The sequence below is a fragment of the Diplotaxodon limnothrissa genome, linkage group LG17, assembly GCF_057381915.1.
Source record: "Diplotaxodon limnothrissa isolate DT_005_m linkage group LG17, D_limnothrissa_male_GT1.1, whole genome shotgun sequence".
NCBI lineage: Eukaryota > Metazoa > Chordata > Actinopteri > Cichliformes > Cichlidae > Diplotaxodon > Diplotaxodon limnothrissa.
This window is the reverse complement of record NC_140612.1, coordinates 6416506-6436566: the sequence shown is the minus strand read 5'-3', so window position 1 is coordinate 6436566 and position 20061 is coordinate 6416506. Positions and strand designations below refer to the sequence as shown.

Sequence of the window (20061 nt, the reverse complement as noted above, 5' to 3'; positions counted from 1 at the left end):
GGCCCAGTTTGAAATGGGTTTACACACAGCTCCTGCCATCGCCTTTATATCAGACTGAGGTCCAGGCTTTGACGGGGCCATTGCAACATCTTGATTCTTTTCTTTTCTAACCGTGTCGCTGTAGATTTGCTGCTGTGTTTGGTATCATTGTCCTGTTGCATGACCCAGTTTCAGACGAGCTTTAGATGTCAGGTTAGCTCACATTTCAGTCTAGAATTCTTTATATGAGTAAATAGTTTGCTTAAATGTCTCAAATTTGCACGTTCTGTGATTGCCAATGAGCCAAAATCAACACCACTACCGTGCTCAACAGTTGATAATAGATAAAACTGCAAACTTCTGCTCACACTTATGGTCAATTAATCAAGTGCATTTGATAACATGAGGTAGTGTACGATATAGTGGAGTGCTAATTAAGTTATCACCTATTTCTGGCAAGCCTGGTTAACAAAGTGCTGTACTGTATGTTGTAGATGTTGCACTGCTGCTGTAAAGCTGGGCATGGGAGGATGGAGTTTGTACTGTAGCCTTTAGCACTTTCACTCAGGAGCTCTCCACTCGGGACAGACTTTGATGAGTGGAAAATAAACTGATGGAGTTCCCTGGAAAAGGCACTCTGCCTGCACTTCATGCCTCAGTATCACAACACATATTTCCAATTAAAGACAAATTATTTACAATGCTCATTGACAGAGGAAACAAAGCAGAGTAAATAAGTCCAAACGTCAACTTTAAGAAATCTTCCCTACCCCTGGGAAAATATTATAGAAGCGGTCATTGCTGTAGATCTCACATACAATAAACAAAGTACACAAAAAAACATTTCCTACATACACAAAAAAGGAGTCAGTGGGGCGCCAGTTTACCTCACTGCGAAACTCCCTGAGAAGGTGACCATATACATTAACAACCTGTGTTCCTTAGCGGCATGTCCTCTCCAAGTCTCTCTCCACTCCCTCCTATCCACCCTTCAATACTGCACTATCAAATAAAAGTTATTAGGAAACAACTGGCTGGCATTCACAGGAAGAAAGATGGTGGATTCACTTGGAGGTGCAGTTTCAATCAGCGCTCGGATACTTACTCCTTTTAACTTGCCTCATCATTGTTCTTGGGTTAGTGCTTTTTCTATTTTTTTTGTTGCTAATGGTGAATGGGAGAACAGTGCAGTCTTTTGAAGTCCTGAAGGAAAGTGATTTAGCAGCTGCTTAAACACCTGCTGTGTCATCACTGTTTGGTGAAGTCATGAAATGAAGCCAGAAAGCTGTGCAGAAGTGTTGTCTTAGCAGGTATTCTGACGTGTATGACACCATTAAAAAGCACGGGCTCTATTTGATTTCGGTGGCCTAGTTTTTGGGACAAATTGCTGACATCGTTTAGGAAACTGTAATGAAAGTGTCGTTATTGTCATTTCTAAGTAAACCTGTGCTTTTAGATTTTAAAGGGTCTGGTCATAAAACTAACCGTTTAGCCATTTTACCCTGACTCTAAACTGATGAAGCCATTCCTGCATGGCTAACATTGCATGTTGCCATGAGGAGAGGAAGCTAATTTCTCCCTGACTTACTGATTAGAGCTAGTCATGCTGAGCTGAAGTGTATGTGGTCATAGAGTAGAGGTGCTGGAAAACAATGTATGAAGCAAAGATGTCAGGTCTTACTTTGTCATTGAACAATTACAGTGCATTGAACACGAGACACTTGATATTTAAATACAGAACCTAGTCAGTACAAAGAAATGAGTGAGATTACTGTTTGGCCCTAAAAATCCTAGAAACATGGCATCTAACCAGAAATGCTTCTGGATGACATTACCTGGTATCCAGTTAGATCGTAAGTAATCTTGGAGTCAGGCCCTTCCCTGAGCCTGCTTCTGCTGGAGTGTTCTTCCTCCCCACTGTCGCCAAGTGAGGAGATCTTTTGATTGTTAGGCTTTTCCTTCTTATATTGTAGAGACTTTAGCTTGTAATAAGAGGTGCCGTACAGTTGTAGTCTATTAGAGCTCTAAAAAAAACACTGAACACGTCACAATACATGTTTTGTCAAGCATGAAATATAAAAAACAAGCAGTCAAATAAAATTGTGAAGGACACACACACACTTTCATATGTAATAATCCGATATTGCACAATCCTCCCAAGCTGATTAAATTGCATTTAATCAGGTAGTTTCACTAAGATACAAATCACTTTTACAATAAAGATAAAACACATTAACTAGACTGTCGGTGCAACTAAGGCCAAATAACAACAGAAGTCAGAAATAACGTCACTGAAGCTACTGTGAAGTCTGTAGAGTCAAAGTCATCAAGGGCTATGACATAATCTGGCCTAAAGGGAGTTTGCTGTTCAGTATTACTTAGATAAATGTCAATGAAATGAATCTATAAGCACAGCCTGAGACGAAGCAATGACGTCCATAACCAAGTATTAAAACAGATTAGATAAAATAAAATGAAACTGATTTGCAGTTTTTTTTTGTTTTTCTGTTTTTTTGCCTGTCCCGTTTGGTTCTTTTGCCATCAGAATTGTTGTCAAGGCAAAGAAAGACAACTGATTTGCAGTTAAAAGGCAAGAAGTTAGTATAATTAGTGCAAAACACAAAAGCTGCACTTAGAAAAAATTCCCAGCTTTGATATTTAGAACTAAATGGTGCTAATTGTGTTTTTCAATTACCACTGGGACCATTTCTTTTTACTGTAGAAGGTCATGGAACAGGTCATCCACAAACCACCCTGCACTCAGTAAGCCAGGGAGATTATATGTAGGGGATTTTGTGTGTGTTTGTGAGTGTGTGTCTGCGTTGTCTCAATACCTGGCTCAGCATTCACACTCTCTGACAGCAGGCTAATATTGTCTGATGCTTTTTCATCCTGTGCTATTCTCTCCGGTTCACGCGTGCACATTTAGGACACCGGCACTCCAAAAAAGCTGCTCTTCAGAGGCTTTTTGCCCTTGTTTGGAGAGCCCTGTTTTAATGACACGTAGCACTGTCTGAACTGGCATTGTTGTCTAGCCCAGTAGTTGGAGAGACTGCTCAACATGGACGGAGGTGGATGAAAGCCAGCCTCCACCCAGTTGGAAGTCTAAATAATGAATAAAAATCGATTCATTTGTTCTGCATAGCTCTGCAGAGGGCAATTATTTCTCACAATAAAACAACGAAAATCTGTGTACATTCTAGAAACATCACCTAGTTAGTAAATGTATCATCCTTTACACTCACAAATCCAGAGGTACAGCACATATAGCTCCATCGAAAGATTTTCTTGATATCCTGGTGAACCTCGGCTCTAATTTATTTCAGTTCTTGACCCCCACATTAAGAAATCGATCGTTGCAAAGTAAAGTGGTGACTTAGCTCCTGCGGAGGAAAAAGCAGATTGTGGCTTTTTTTTTTTTCAATATGTTTTAAGCTTCTGGTCATAGGTCAAGCCACAGGCTGTAGGAAGAAGAACAGCGGTACTGCCTGGAAGGTCCTATCAGTTATTTATGTGGCCTTTCTATACATATGGTGGTTTCTGCCAGGGGATCTGGGAAGTAGCCCCAGATGGAGAGGCAACAGAGTTCGAACAAAACAATGTAACACGAAGCTGCTTTGGTTGGTTAGTGGGAGAGCGGTATGAAGAAATCAAGGCTTTAAGCACTAGTCAACATTTATGTCCAACACATCACAACTCATTGGTCCTTGAACTTATTTTCTGTCTTTTCTGCTTACAAAATAATTTCCACTTTCCTTTACCCACCATTGTTTACCACTGATTTTGTTTTACATTAAAATATAAAATATGCACTCTTAATAAATTTGCTCTGCATTATTGGGCAACTGTAAGTAGATGTAACTGGAATTATGTGTGTATGCTCCTTTCACTAGTAAATACTTTTGGTTAAAGTCACCAAATTAATAAAGAATAATCCTAGACAAACACATTGTGGGTAAACTAATGAGACCTTGAAGTTGTAGACCTCTGTTAATGCTTTCTTGATTGTCTATTAATAAAAGAACACAAACTGATTTCAGACAAAGTCTGCTGTTCATGAAAAAAATATATTGTATGAAACATGCTTTAATCCCAACAACATATCTACAAATTGAGAAAATTCTGGACTTTTTCTGTTCTCACTACGGAGAAAATCCTGCAAATATTACACCGAGAGCACAACGTGCACATAAGAGAACACTGGAGTAACAGCAAAAGCCGTGCAAAATAACTAGCTAAAATATTGCTTAATAAACACCTGTTTATACGTGGGGACAAAATTGAAATTTCTCACTTTAAAGGAAAATGAGAGCGATAAGGGCTGCCCGCATTAATACCAAATCCTAATCCCAACTGTGAAGCATGGTGGAGGGAGCATCATGGTTTGGAGCTGCATTTCTACATCAAGACCTAAAAGCTTTCCGGTCATTGAGGGAACAAAGAATTCCGAATTTAATCAAGATTTTTTGTAGACGAATACCAAAGCTGTAGTCCACGACCTGAAGCTTAGGAAGGGTGGGTGATAAATACAAGACACTGATACAGAAGACCAAAGTCAGTCAACATCAGAATGGTTGAAAGATTGACGATCCACTAAACATTTCTTTCACTCACTTCTTTTTTTTATATAACACTATTGCATTTAATTAATATTTATTAATTTAAAACTTCCACTCACTTCCACAGTGTGTCTTTTGTTCTGTCTCCTTCCCCTCACCCCCAGCTGATGGTGAAAGATGGCCGCCCCTCCCTGAGCCTGGTTCTGCCACAGGTTTCTTCCTGTTAAAATGGGGTTTTTCCTTCCTACTGTTGCCAAGTGCTTACTGATCGGGGGTCACCTGATTGTTGTGTTTTTTCCTCTAATATTGAGACATTTTTAGCCTACATAATAAACCTCCTTGAGTTGACAGTTGTTATGATTTGGTGCTATATAAATAAAACTGAATGAAGTGAATTCACTTACTTTTTCATGTCTGGACTGTCTGAAAACATTAAAAAAAAAAACATGAACAGTACAATGCTGTGTTGTTAGTCCAGTCAGATTTACTTTGCCTGTTTCAAGAGCAATCAGTGCATAAATCCAGATACATCTAATGGTAGTGTAGTTTTGTCTATTTTAAGAGAAGGCTATAGAGTACAGCAAGGTATGCTGTTTAACCTTGAGGTGGAAATGGAGATGTGCACACTGGGGAAGCAGGGATGTAGTTCAGCAGTGCTGAGAGCTGAAGAAGGTGGGCACTTCCTCCTCATTTCTTGTCTGCCTGCCTGTCTCCATGTCCCACAAACCTAATCAGTTTGTCTGCATTCATTCACACCACTCCTACATGGAGCTGTCTTTATCTCTTTTCCACTGTCACCGTATCTCCTCTGCTGTGCCGCTTTCTCCTGAGCTGTCTGCTGCTCCCTGCCAGGGAAACTCTCTGAATTAGAGCACCGAGCTCGTGTCCAAGCACCCTCGGGTCATTTCAGTCAGTCTCCGCTCTGCCAACTAGTACAGCAGACATGCACTTGCAGCATATTTTTGTGCAGTTCAGAGTCCCAGTTTCCCCAAGAAAACATCTCTGCTGTGTGATCATCTCAAGTCGCGCGAGCAAGCAAATTAAAACGCTTTGGAGTCCCTTCAGCATATGGATTTTTTTAAACACACAAATAAACACTGCACTAAAATCTTAAGGATTTAATGACAGTCTCCCGCTCAAAGGTACAACTTTTAAGGCAAGCTTGTAAAATCGCATCTAAATGGAGCTTTTGGGGGGATAAAGATGCACATTTATGCTTGGTTAGAAAGCAAGGGGCACTTAAATGCTAACAAAATGAGACTTTCTCATTACTCAGTCACTTGCTTGCCACATAAAAGCAACTCTCCCCATGTAATGATGAAGAGGTACGCTTATGACTGTAATTAGGACAAGAATTGGGCAGGGAGCTCTTGTGCATATTGTCCTCCATGTGTTCAGGTCAGCTGTTTTTAGTAGGTCACATGTCCCTAAATCTCTCCTATGCCATCAGAGGAAGCAGCCACGCCACCACACTGTATCCCTGATCCTTCACGAGAGCGTTACGCCAGCTGTTTGCATCAGCTCATGCATTACTGACAGGAGCACAGGATGACATATCCATAATCACATTGCACTCTTCAGCATTTGGGGTTAACCCCTCACTCTCCTGATACCACCTCCTCCTCATCAATCCCTCTCATTGCCTCCCATCCATCCTCACGCCTACTGAGCTCGTCCCAGGTGCCTGCTTTGCCTGTTCAGCCACTCAACCCACCCACGCCCTCACACTCTCAGTCCCAGCGAGCAGCAGCAAACGTTTTCCTGCGCTCTCCTTCTCCTCTCTGCTGCCACCCACTCCAAAAGGGGCTGTGAATCACTGGCTGACACACTGAAGCACCAGCAGGGCTCTTGTGTTTTATTATTATATATTTTTTAAGATGGTAGAGCAACCAACATCTCTTTTCCCCCCTTGGTTTGTGTAGCAGAGCGCATTATTATTATGGGACTAGGTAAAACGCTTTGAAAGATAGCTACAGAGTTTGTGTAACCATGCGAGGAGGTTACAGGCCGACACAAGTTAATGTCTAAGTGTGTCGGTGTGTGTCTCTAAGTGTAAAACGATGGTGCTGGCACGTGTGTGTGTATGCACCAGGGGGACAGAGAGAACAAATTAATTGTTCTCTCATGGAAAACGTTGTTTAGCACTTAGTGGAGTGATTCATGCGTCTCTAAAATCAGCCTGTGCAAGTGACAGGCGAGTCCTTGCTGTCTTTTCACAGAACTACTGCTCAATGATTCATGTCCCCCAATCTGTCAGCCAGTACCGACTATTGTATGAGCTGCAGTTGGATCAAAACACAGTTTACATGTAGGACGACTTCTCAGGGGCATTTGCTTCAGCTTGATTTCCTGCATGATGATGATAAGTTTGTGACTTGGGTTAAGGGCACCTGTAACGTCATGAGAGACCACAGAGATGGTATAAAATAGCTAGATACTGAGCTTGTGTAGCAGGCCTACTTGAGCTGAAGTATCTGATATCCGATGTTAAGATGATAAGTGTCCAATGAGGAATGGAACTAACAACTGAATTTAAAACGATCAGTAGTCTGGGGCCACTCTCTTGGCTATGTCTCTATTAAAAAAAGGTGATCTCTTTAGCCTCGTATCTGCTAAATAAAGGATATAACTGTCATGCATTCCTTTAAGATATTTAGTACAGTCTGGCAGTCTGGTGTGTGAACTACTCCGTCATTGATACATAGCAGGTTGCATCTTCAGGAGCATTTGTCAGGAGGACACAGTGTGACTTTGCGCCTTGGATTCTTAGCTCCCAGCAGTAATGTTGAGCTGATGCATGAAGTGCATGCAGACTTATAAACTGCTTCTATTTGCAGTTACACAAATTGCCCTTCTTTTTGGTTTGGCCTTTCCACTCTGGAGTGGACTGCGCTCACGCCTGATTGAAGCATTTAAGCAACAAACAGCCTGCATACACTCGCTGCCTTCCGGTTACACTGCTTCAGCCACTTGGCAATGCGAGATCATTTTCACCCACCGACAACTGTGATTGTCTGGACTTCGATCTGCCAAGAAACGCTCCACACAGATGGCGAGAGAGAGAGAACACGGAGGTTGATTTCTCCGTCTCTCTTTCAGAGGGCCCCGGCAATAAGCGCGCTCTAAACATTTTCTAAGTGGGTTGATTGTGCGCTTGTTGACATGTTTGTGTGCCTACGTGAATGTAAGTGCATATTTATGAGTGTGAGCATACAGTGTGTGTCTTTCAGCGACTCATTCTGCCTGCGGAAGCTACACGGGCATTGTGAGGACTCGGCAGGGAGCTCTGCTCCCCTTGTGTTTGCCAGGAGCAGCTTTCCACCCACGGTGGGCAGGCAGGCGCGCAGGCTGGGCTGGCATTCACTGGATCACTTGGGTAGAAAGTAGGGAAGGCACACAGCCATTCATGGTAACATTATGCACATGGGGAACAGGAAAGCTCTGGCGGATCTTCTCCAATTCTCTTCTTCACCAAAAGAAGAAATGCTGTAATTGGGCCGCCGCACCGAAATAAGAAATGTGCGCACATACAGCACTTTGGTGCAGGGTGAAGACGACAGAGCGTTCTGCAGGTTCGATATGTGATCGATAATAAAAATAATAATAATTTAGTTCCCTCCTAAAAATCCGGAAACATATGCAGTTTGGAGGATCAGGTTGGTGCCACACGACACGACATTGGCAAGCCAATTCAAAAGCGCACTAATCCGCACTGACCAATGATGATTGGCTCCTATGCAGTTAACAGACAGTTGGGGTCGCCAGGAGTCCGGAGTGCAGCCCGACACGCTGGGAACCATGTGTGCGTCAAAGTGCCCATATACAAGTTTCATTCATCAGATGACAGCGACTCTTAAACGCCCCGTTTTAAACAAATGCTATGTTTAATGTAACGTTAATCTAAACCTTGTAGCTCTGCTGTGTTGCCGCTCTTTATCACGGCTCATCATCGGTCAGAGTAGAAACAGGAGAATACAAACTGACGCCAAATACAGAAGCGAAGATTTAAAAGAAATAGTTCAGAGCAATTTGGCAGTATTGTTGTGTGTTGTTGGCTGTCGGTCCTTTTCCTTCTCTCTCTCTCTCTCTCTCTCTCTCTCTCTTTTAATCTTTCTCTCTTCCACCGACACACACACACACACCTCCCACCTGCTCTCTCTCTCTCTCTCTCGCTTTCCTCACACTTTTCCCAAGATGGCGGCAGCCTCATCCATCCAGCCGCCGAGCGTTCACTCTTCTCTAGCCCGGGATAGCGCACTTTCCCCGGAGATGGACAGCCCCGAGAGCCGGCAGCACGAGGACGAGGAGGCGACGGCAGCGCAACCCCCGGACTCCGGGATTAGCCTCCGTGACCTGCCGGACCTGGAGCCCGAGGAAATCGAGAGGAGGCTGGCCAAAACTCGCAAGGAGCTGAGCAACAGGAGGAAAATCCTCATTAAGAACCTGCCGCCTGACACCACCAACCAGGTATACATGTCAGTTTACGGTGGAGAAATAACAGGGTGGAGCTCTTTTTCTCTCACCCCCCCCCCAACATTTTACGCACGCTCGCACGGACTCCTGCTTTAAGCCTTTTAACCTTCATTTCACTGCTTAGTTCTGACACCCGCGAGTGTGATCGCGGTCTCAGGTCATGACTTTGACCACATCACCTCCTGATCAGATATAAACTTTACAGGGAACTTTCCGAGTGTATCCGACTAGCTCATGGTAAACTTATCATTGTATGTAGCTTACTTATCTTTCCTGCATGTTTTTTCCAACATGATGTCAGATTCTGATTGGGGGGATCCACGGGCAGAGTCACTTCGAAGTTCCTCTTTTTGCTGTGTGACTTGCGTTTCCCATGGGTCTCACCTCACTGTAGCTGGAAGTGCATCATTTGGCTGCTGCTATAAGTGAAACGGTGTGCCTGAATTTGACTTGTGTGCAGTCAGACTCGTGTAACAGGTGAGCTCCTGGGAAAGTAGCCAGAAGGATGCAAAGTGGGGTGTTTTTCAGCAGGAGGAGACGCTGCAAAATGCAGTCTGTCGTCTGCAGACACTCTGATTAAATCATGAAATGCATGCGGCCTTTTCTGCTTTTAGCTTTATGCGCTCTGCGTGTTTTTGTTTTGTGCTGCGTAAAGTTTAACATCAGATCTGCAGACTGGCAATCGACAGCAAGTTGTACTGTTGTAATATTGTACAAATACTGTACTCTACTGTGTGGATCCCTGATCTCTGACCTTTGCCCGTTCTAAACAGTTTCCCCCAATTTCCTAAAGACAGAAAGCACATCATTTCAATTTTGCATGTTCACCGAGGACCACAGAGTGTTTTCTTTTCTTTTTTTCATTTCTCCTGCTAAGTGTGATCCATCACTTGTGTCAGCCCGCGAGCCTTTATGAGGCAGCGTGTTGAGGGCGCTGATGGTGTGTATTCCTTCAGGCTTGTACCGCCGCACATTCTTTGAGAGGCTCTCAGCCAAAGAGTGCCAGTACCTCGGCCGGGTGTTTGCGCGGTGAGCGTGGAAGAAGAGGGGGTTGGAAGGGTGAGAATGCATGGTGTGTGTGAGAAATGAGAAGTGGAGTGGTGGTGGAGGGTCATTTGGATCAGGTGAAGCAGCAAAATTGGAAGTTCTCTCTCTCTCTCTCTCTCTCTCTCTCTCTCTCTCTCTCTCTCTCTCTCTCTCTCTCTCTGTGTATGTGTGTGTGTGGTTTTTCCCCCCACATTGTCGGCGTGTCAGATGGAGCGTGATGTGCTGGGGGGGGGAGACCAAGCTCAGTGGCGTGAAGTCCTGCGCTGCTGAATGTGCCACATAAATCTGTCCATTTAAAGGAGCACTGCAGGAGTGTCTCTTACTGAGACATGACACGGTGTGAGTTTCCACTGGTGGAAGTGAAGGTGATGTAGTTGGACTGACGCGAGCTCGGCCTTTAGATCTTCAGAAATGAGCAGCATAGGAGAGGGGAAAAAACAAAAGTGTTTCAAATGACATCGCAGCACTCATAAATACTGTCCCCATTATGGCGAGTATGGCGTTGTGTGGAGCAGCCTCTGGGTGTGATTGTCAGAACGATCCAACATAAATCTTGTGTCAGCTCCTTAAACGTGAACTTTCTGCATCTTTCTCATTTGTTTGGACTCCACTGTTCAACAGTTGGTTGGGCTAAAATGCGATTTCAAGACACCACCTGGAGCCCCCTTCCCCCTAATTTTCTGATTTAATTTATTAAGCAGTTCATTAACATCTTAATCAAGACTAATCAGTCAATAAACAATCTGACTCCCACGAGCACTGAAACGGAGACATCTTGTTAGTGCGCAAGACATAAAATCCTGCAGCTGTTCTCGTTCGGTCCTGTGCAGAGATGCGGTGATGCTCTAAGTGCTGGTGTTTACTGTATTTTATCTTCAGTGAGGTTATAGATTTATGGCAAAGGAAAATCCTCATTACAGTCTTATATAACCCGACTGATAGGCCCAGCAGCACCCAGCCGTCTCCATCTCCCCATTCCCCTCATTCCCACTGCCCCATTACTGAACACTCGATCGCAGGCCGCATGTGCATGTATGTGTGTGTCCACAGTAGACTGTGTCAGATATATGGCCCCGTTGACAGTCCTCATTTTAGGGGAGAAGTGGGGGAAGGGAAAAGGGGAGGAACAGAGGAAGGGTACAGTGTGTTTGCGGTAATGAACCTGGGGAGAATTGTCACAGAAAGCCCCAGCTCCCATCAGCTTTATGGTGCTGTGTTCAGTTTTCAATTCAGTGTTTTTCTGCTTTGCATTTTTTAAATCCTTTTAAAGTCACTCTTGTTATGCAGCTGTTCAACCCCCCCAAAAACCAACTGTAGAATACCTGCTCAGCGCTAAAGAGACTGAGCAAGGATCGAGCTGACGGACACTCTGCGAGCAGCTAAAGAGCCAGATATTTCCCTGAGGTGTTGGTACATACCAGAGCTAAAAGGGCATGAAAATTGGTTTTATATTAACTTAGCGGACCGAGAGACAGATAATAATGTTGCGCCTCGACTGCTGTATAAATAATCTAACAAGTTTGTTGGTTTCAGAGCACAGCAAGTGCTGTGTTTTAAGAAAAAGAAAAAAAGAAGGAAAGGGGAAAAAAGGCAGTTATTGTAGGATTGTAGGTTTCAGTCATCTCCTTCCTTGAGTGCAAGTCTAACTACACTTTTTAATTTAAGCAGGTTAAGCGTCCAGTGTATACATTGTATCCTAATATATTAAAAGCCCGGGCTCGGTTGAGATCTCATCGTTTTTTGGACGATGTTAGATGCGCTGCAGTTTTGGGGTGGCATCCGGAATCCTGATTACCCTTCAGGTTGTCTTTGATGTGTATATGATATTAACATTTACCTGCAGCTGTCTACAGATTTCGACCAGTGCCACTCTGTTTACCTCACTTGTACTTGATGCCACCTCGTTGTTGCCGTGTCCATGTTAACAGCCTGGAGCAGACACAGAGCCCGCTCTGGGAAAAACAGGAGACCACTGCTCTCACAAGCATCACAAACGACATAACATTCACAACAAACAGAAACTCGGCAATCATCTGACTTGATGTTAAGTTGTGGTTGAAGACACTCAGTTATTATGTAACTTTGTGAGCCTGGTGGATTCTACACCACAGTGGAAAGGCTGCGTGGGCTGATTAGGGGTGCTGTGTCTGTTCAGTGCTGTCCATGAATAAATCTGATTACAAATACAGAAAAATAGAGCTTTTGATATTCAGTGGTGGTGGAGGGGACTACTAGCACCAATAGTAGTAGTGGCTGTGTGCTAGCTGCGCTGAATACACAGCTGGAAGGTAAAATCGGCAAAGCCATAAAGTTTATGTACTTTCTTGTTCTTATTTTATATTCTTTTAAAGCTAAAAAGCAAAGGTCTCTTTCAGGTTGTTTTTATATGTGTGAATCATTAACAGTAGTGGCTTAAAAATCTTAGTAGTAGTGAGAGGGGGAGAAAAAATCTGAAAAACATCAAATTCACTGATTCTTAAGCCTGTGTTTGCGATATGCTGTTTGAAACCCAGAGAGCATGTTTACATACTCTTGCTTTTTATTGACCGAAACCTACATTTTGGTCAACTAATGATGGCAGAGCAGGTTCACAAAACTCGAACAGAAGTTTTAAATAGCTCTCCAGGCTTTTAGCTCGAGAGATTTCCACACTACTCTACCTACACAAGTAGTCTTGTAATGGTTTGCTCTCCACATATAGACATATTCTATTGTTCAAACATGTCATGTTTGACAGTTTTAGTTCCTGCCAGCTTTTGTTCCACCTCATTCCCGCGCCATTCCTGTCCTGAAGAGGTGGCTCACATGCACTCCAAAGAGAACGTTGAATTGATGATGTGCCTTGACACCTGCGGCTATAAACATGCCTCTTCCAGGACAGATTTCCACCTTTTGGAACCCATCCAGACACGCAGTCTCTGAAAAACATCGCCACTTGGGTCTGGGCAGGATTAAAAAACCAAAGATGTGCTCTCTCTTCCAGATGCTGACCAACACTCTGAAAGTCATTCGTTTTGTCCGGAATTAAAAACACATTATTTTTTATGAGCCACTTGATCCACACACCCTGATTTCTCCGTTAAGCACTATTAAGTTGATAAACTAATTGTTGGTGCCACGTGCACAGTTAGCTGTGACGTGCACGGTGGCGTTACATGGTGATGCAGCCTTTTCCTTATATATGATCTTTGTAGGAACGCAGCTGAAAGTGAGCTCAAAGTCAACACATTTACCACACAACACCCAAGTTTCCTTTTACCACTTAAAACATTCATCACAGCAGATATAACCGTCTGCTAGCTGTGGCATTTTAACCTGAAAAACCTCAGTGTTTAGTACATTGTTGCTTCCAGGAAATGGGAGTAAAGGGAGCTAAAAGGTTCCGTAAAAGGGATTTGCTAATATTGGACTGCGAGGGTTATGTGAATAAGATGCCAGTCATGCAGATGAATAATGCCAGTTTCAGATTATAGTATGCATGATAGCCCAACTCAAATTAGGCTAAAGTATTTAAAATTCATAGCGTCTGCGTTGTGCAGTCCTAATATAGTCCCAGAGTTGCTTTCCTCTTCCTATTCGTAGGCCTTTCAAAGCACATGACAGCCAACATCACACATGCGCCATTGTTCATTTACAATCTCGTGTGCAGAAATCTACCCCGTTCGCCTTCCCACTGACATCATGTAGGCCGTAAAAGACGGGGAAGCAACGGCAAAGATTTGACTATGAACGCGTAATCTGACAGGGCTACTATCTTGTATCAGATACTGTGTAGTCGCAACCTGCAATTAGTTGGAAGTAGCGGGAAGTACAGCCGGAAGTTGACACAACTTTTAATAATTCCAAGCAGCGAGTCTAAAATCATTTTCAGAGGCACAACAGTGTAAAATAAACGGGGGCAGTGTGGTTTTATTTGCACAGAGGAGGTTAACTTCCAGGGTCTTCTGCCAAGTTCTTGAATTAATCAGCTTAAAAACAAACACAAAACTTTTTTACAAGGTAGGTGTGTGTGTGTGTGTGTGTGTGTGTGTGTGTGTGTGTGTGTGTGTGTGTGTGTGTGTGTGTGTGTGTGTGTGTGTGTGTGTGTGTGTGGGGGGGGGGGGGGGTGATATGTTTGTTTGAACACCATGAAAATGTGTGTGTTTTGCATATGTACAGGTAAACACAAATGCATGTAAATATGACAAAGCAGCATGCATCTGAGCTGCTCTTTCCACCCACCTTCTCGCCTTACCTTGCATGCTGTGGTGTGTGTGTGTCTGTGTCATGAGCAGATGTTCATGAAATCTGCCACTCCTGACAGTGGGCGGCCTTTATCGAGCCAGTGTGCAAACGCGCTGTTGTGATTAGCTGTTTACGCTGGCATTAGTCACCTTGAAGTTTTGCACATGTTCGTGTCACAGTTATCTGAAGACACACCTGTTAGACTTTTCGTTGTTCACTGTTCACTGTCACGATGCTACAGCTTTGTTTTTTGCATGTTTCACGGCACAGTTTGGCTGCGAGTCGGGTATGAAGGTGACATTATGTAGGTGAGATAATGGAGTTGGCTGGAGATCTGACGCTGAGCGAGCTCGGGTCCAAAAGATGGTGGAGAGGAAAAAGGCTTGTGTTGTAACTGATGGTTTGAGAGGGCTGATTTTAAAAAACAAACCGTATAAAGCTGTTCATTAAAGCATTTTGTAAACTGATAACGGCAGGGTTATTTTTATGTCATAGCATATTTCAGCTGAAAGTTAAAAAGGGGATTCTTTTTTCCGGTATTTCTTTCTGAACTGTTTGAGAGTAAACAACGAAAGCGGGGCTCGTGCTGACTGGATAAAAGGTTTCAAAGTAACTTGGACGGAAATGCATTGACTGGATGAGTGCGGGAATAATGGATGGCAGACTAATTGGATAAAAGGCTAAAGGGAAATAACGAGTGTGTTTGAGGAGTCCCGTGGCAAGGTGGCTACCTTGGTTGAACCGTGACTATAATTTCCCAGACTTCTAAAACGATCTTAACTCTCAGCACTGGTTAACATGTGTTTGGACTTCACAGGAGCCCTGCTGTTCACAACTGCTGCCACAGTTGTGTGTGTTTGTAAGTGTGACAGTTGACATTGTCCCGGAGGCTCTTAACTAAACTTCTGGATGCTGTGCATTAATACAAACCTCTGCAACGTGATCGAGCCTTTGGAGCGTGATTTGCCGAGAGACTCGAGAGATCAACGTGAGCTGTGTCTGAGCAGCACGTTTGACCTCGCCACAAAGGTCACGGGCCTCGTGACGACGACTGTAAAGCTCGCCGGGTTCCACATCTGTCACCCAAAACAAGAGAAACCACACATTAAATCCAGCAAGTGACAACTAGAGTGCAGGAAGTGAAGCATACTTGAGCTGATGGGTCTCATTTTGTTCTGTGCATTAACAGCTTGAAGTCATCAATCCCTGCTTTATTCCCATAAATCACTTTCCGGAGGCTTGATCTTGCCACAGGGAACAATGAGATCTGTCACCACGTCTACAATTATACTGTAACAAACAGCAAAAAAACCAAAAGATCATCATGCCTTCATGAAAAGAAAACCCACTGATTAATCAAGTCCACCTTGTTGTATGTTCACCAGTATGATAATGATGAAGCAGTAATCTCAGTTAACGTGGTTTTATTAACCAGCACAGCAGCAGAGAACTTACATGCTTGGATTCAATAACGGAATGGCGCCTATACCACTCAAAACATACACACACCTACACGGAGGTACGGCAAGCGGATTAGGACAAAATACCAAACTAACAGCAGGTTATCTACATCCCCCTTCTTTAGTACATCCCCAACCGGACATAAAGTTTAATGCATACTGAATAATAATAATCACAGCATAAAAGGTGACATACGCTGACCCTTAGGAACATTTAAATTTGCAACCAGATGGAAGAAATAAACATGACAAGAATATCATTTTGCTGTATAAAGTTAAATATGATTACTACTGAAAATCACCTCAAACAGAATTTAACTTGAAGCATTGACATCAGTTACTGATGGCTCAAACATCAAACCTGAAAATGTTCTGTGTTTTAACTAGTACCCAATTAATCCTTATATCTTGGATTTGGTTTGCACACACGACCAAAGCGTGTCCTGTAAACACCATCACTCTTGGAAGGTCTTGGAGAATGCAAAACATCAGAAGAGCTCTCAACATGAGTGCTGTCTTTAAACTGTTCTACATCATTGTTTTCACCCACAACCTGCAGTCCATCATAATGATGATGATCAGTGTCTTTCTGAACAGTAACAGGCTCAGACACAGGCAATATGTGTCTGCGATTTCTCCTGTAAGTGTTTCCATCTGACTGTACCAGGTAGGATCTAGGTTCTTTACAAAGTTCCTTTACCACACCTGTGCGGTCATAACCCTGTGGGGTCTGTAACCTCACTACTTGTCCTTCGTTGAGAGGTGGAAGTGGTCGGCTGGATCTGTCATAACAGACCTTCTGAGTCAGTCTCTTGTTGAGTAGTTGGGCTTTCACTCTCTCAGATTCAAGGTGTCGTGGTTCGAGCAGTTTCGTTGTGATTGGGAGCGTAGTTCGAGTCTGTCTGGATAGAAGTCGTTCTGCAGAGGAACCCAGGTTCACATCACGTGGAACATTCCTGAGGTTCAGCAGGTTGAGAAATACATCAGTGCCATCTCTGTGTGATTTCTCCATCAGCTGTTTAGCACTGCGCACTGCTCTCTCAGCAAGCCCATTGGATTGAGGATACTCTGGACTGCTGGTGACATGTTGAAAGTCCCACTGTGAAGCGAAGTCTTTGAAACACTGGCTTGTAAACTGCCTGCCATTGTCTGAGATCAGAGTGTGTGGAGCACCATGAACTGAGAAGTGTCTTTTCAGCTTTTTGATGACTGTCGCTGATGTCAAATCCTTTAGCAGGTCAATCTCAAACCAGCCTGAGTATGAGTCGACTACTACTAAATAGTGTTGACAGTGCCACTCAAAGATATCTGTAGCCACAGTTGACCAAGGAAGCTCTGGAACTTCATGCAGATGAAGGGGCTCTTTTTGTTGATGAGGTTTAGTGCTGTTACACACCGAGCAGGAAGTAACTGTTTGTTCAATATCTCTTGACATGAACGGCCAGAAGACGATCCCCCGTGCTCTCCGCTTGGTAGCTTCTACGCCGGGATGTCCTCTGTGCATGATGGTGATGTAGTCTCCTTGCAGTGATTTTGGGATCACAGCTTTGGAACCTTTAAGAATGATGCCATCATCCACAATCAGCTCATCCCTGAAAGGAAAATATGGATGAACTGCTGTGGGAAGGTTGTGGAGTCGTTGTGGCCAACCATGTTTGATGAACGAGCTGAGCGCTTGCAGTGTCTCATCCTCAGCTGTGTGTCCTTTAAGTTCCTCCAGGCGTGAAGAAGAGATGCAGCTCACCGTCATGACATCAAAGTTGTCCTCTTCTTCAGGCTGCTGGAAAGTGGAGCTGTTGGGAGCACGAGACAGTGTGTCAGCCAGATACATGTGTTTTCCACATTTATATGTGAGGGTGATGTTGTATTTTTGGAGCCTTAACAACATCCTCTGTAATCTGGCTGGTGCAGCGTGAATAGGTTTCTTTAGTATGGTGACCAGTGGCTGATGGTCTGTTTCTACGACCACAGGCTTGCCATATATGTAGTCATGAAACTTTGTACATGCGAAAACAACAGCCAGCAGCTCCTTTTCTATCTGAGCATATCTGGTTTCAGTGTCTGTCAGAGTACGTGAAGCATATGCCACAGGTCGCCCTTCCTGTAAGCAAGCTGCACCAAGACCATACTGTGATGCATCGCACGTTAGTGTCACAGGTTTGCTGACATCATAATATGACAGAACAGGTGGATTAGACATGTGCTCTTTAAGTGCTTTGAACGCAGTCTGATGCTGTGTGTCCCACATCCACTCGCTGTCCTTGTGTGTGAGCTGTCGCAGAGGAGCTGACAGATGGCTGAAGTTTGGAATGAATTTTCCAAGATAATTGACCATCCCCAGGAACCTCTGCAGGGCTTGGACATCTGTTGGAACTGGCATCTCTCTGATTGCGGCTGTTTTGGAAGGGTCTGCTTTAAGCCCCTCGCTTGTGAAAATGTGTCCGACATAACTGACCTGATTCAGCCGGAATTTGCACTTTAATGGGTTTAGTCGCAGGTTTACTTCTCTGGCACGATCAAGGACTTTTCTCAGGTTGTCGTCATGTTCTTTCATGGTTCTTCCGCCGATGAGTATATCATCAACAATGATGGCACATGGATACCCAGCGAATATCTGCTCCATGGCTCTCTGAAACACCTCGCTGGCAGCGTTAAGACCAAAAGGCATTCTGAGGAACCTGAAACGACCAAAACAAGTGCTGAAGGTGGTTAGCATGGATGATTTTTGATCCAATGACACCTGCCAAAAAGAGTTCTTAGCATCCAAAACAGAGAACACAGTAGCGTTTGACATTATTGCAGCCACTTCTTCTACTGTGCGCATGGGATGGTGTGGTCTTTTCAGAGCAGTGTTTAAATCTCGAGGATTTATGCATATCCTGATTTCATCTTTGCCCTTCTTGTTGGTGGCTACCATGGAAGACACCCAGTCCGTCGGCTCTGAGACGGGAGTAATGACGCCTAATTTCTCCATCCTGACCAGCTCTGCCTTGACCCTGTCTTTCATGGCCAAAGGGATGCGATGTGCTGGGCGAACAACTGGTTTCACATCTGGGTTCAGTGTCATGCGATAGGTGACTGGCAACCTCCCAAGCTCATCAGAAAATAAGTCGCTGTATTCTGTGATAAGCTGTTGTGACAGGTCATCTGCAGACATGCTCAATTGGTGGACGTCATTGCTGAATGATACAAGTCCCATTTCTCTGCATGCACATAGTCCAAGTATTGGCTGAACATCTTCATTAATAACAAAGAATGATAGCACATGTGGCTGCCCATGCAGAAAACACTGCAGCTTAATTACACCTGAGGTTTGAATCTTGCTGCCTCCAAATGCTACTAGGTTAACGGACTTGGGGTGTGCTTTCATTTCTTTATCTGCTCTTATAATGTTAACCGTTTTCTTGGGAAGCACATTACATTTAGCACCTGTGTCCACCTTCATTTCAACAGGAATCCCATTAATCTGCACGGTGACAAAAACTTCCTCTTTGTGTTCCACATCCACATCAGTCGCATGGATTGCATATTGCAGATTTACACCATCAACGTAGAATGTGTCGTCTCCGCTGTCATCAGCTTGGTCTGGTTCCACATGATGAACTGACTTTCTGTGTCTTGCTACGTTTTGGGTAGGCCGAACAGCTCTGCACCGTTTCTTAAAGTGATTCCACTTTTTGCATGCATGACACTGCTGCCCAAAAGCTGGACATTTGCTCTTTTTTGCAGCATGAGCACCCCCACAGTTAGTACAGTTAGTGACATGCTGTGTTTCAGACCTGTCTCCTTGTATTTTCTTGTTATCTCCTCTGTGCTTTCTCGTAAATGTGGGCTGGAGCACATCAACATTTGATGCAGATTGTTGAGGAAAAGCAAGTGTTTTATTATGCTCTTCAGTCATTTCATGAATCTGGCAGACAGATATGGCTTTTGCTAGCGTTAAATCACTATCACGCAGTAGCACTTTCCTTAAATTGTCATTGTTGATGCCACAAACTAGTCTGTCTCTTATTAGTTCTTCACTCAGATCACCAAATCTGCAGCTTTTTGCTTTAATCCGTAAATCACTTACATAGGATTCAACAGTCTCGCCAGTCCTCTGATTCCGCGTGTTGAACTTGTGTCTTTCCATCGTGACATTGGTTTGAGGGCTGCACGTTTCTCTGAATTTCCTTTTGAGGCACTCAGGATCCTCCTTCGATTCAGCAGGAATGAGGACTCGTCCTCCCTCGCCGGGCTCTCTCACTTCTGGCGCGTAAACAAAAGACCGCTCCCGTTCTATAGCTTCGGGACCTGCTAAGTTGAGCAATATGTAGGCT

At 43.9% G+C, this 20061-nt stretch overlaps 1 protein-coding gene across 1 annotated transcript in view; it reads left to right on the top strand.

Annotated features, from left to right (window-relative positions):
* Positions 1-8732: 8732 nt before the first annotated feature.
* raver2 (ribonucleoprotein, PTB-binding 2) overlaps positions 8733-20061 on the top strand; it is a 98227-nt gene continuing 86898 nt past the window's right edge. The window contains exon 1 of the mRNA XM_085375846.1: positions 8733-9005. Within this exon, the coding sequence (XP_085231972.1) occupies positions 8733-9005 (273 nt within the window). The remainder of the gene's footprint in view (positions 9006-20061) is intronic.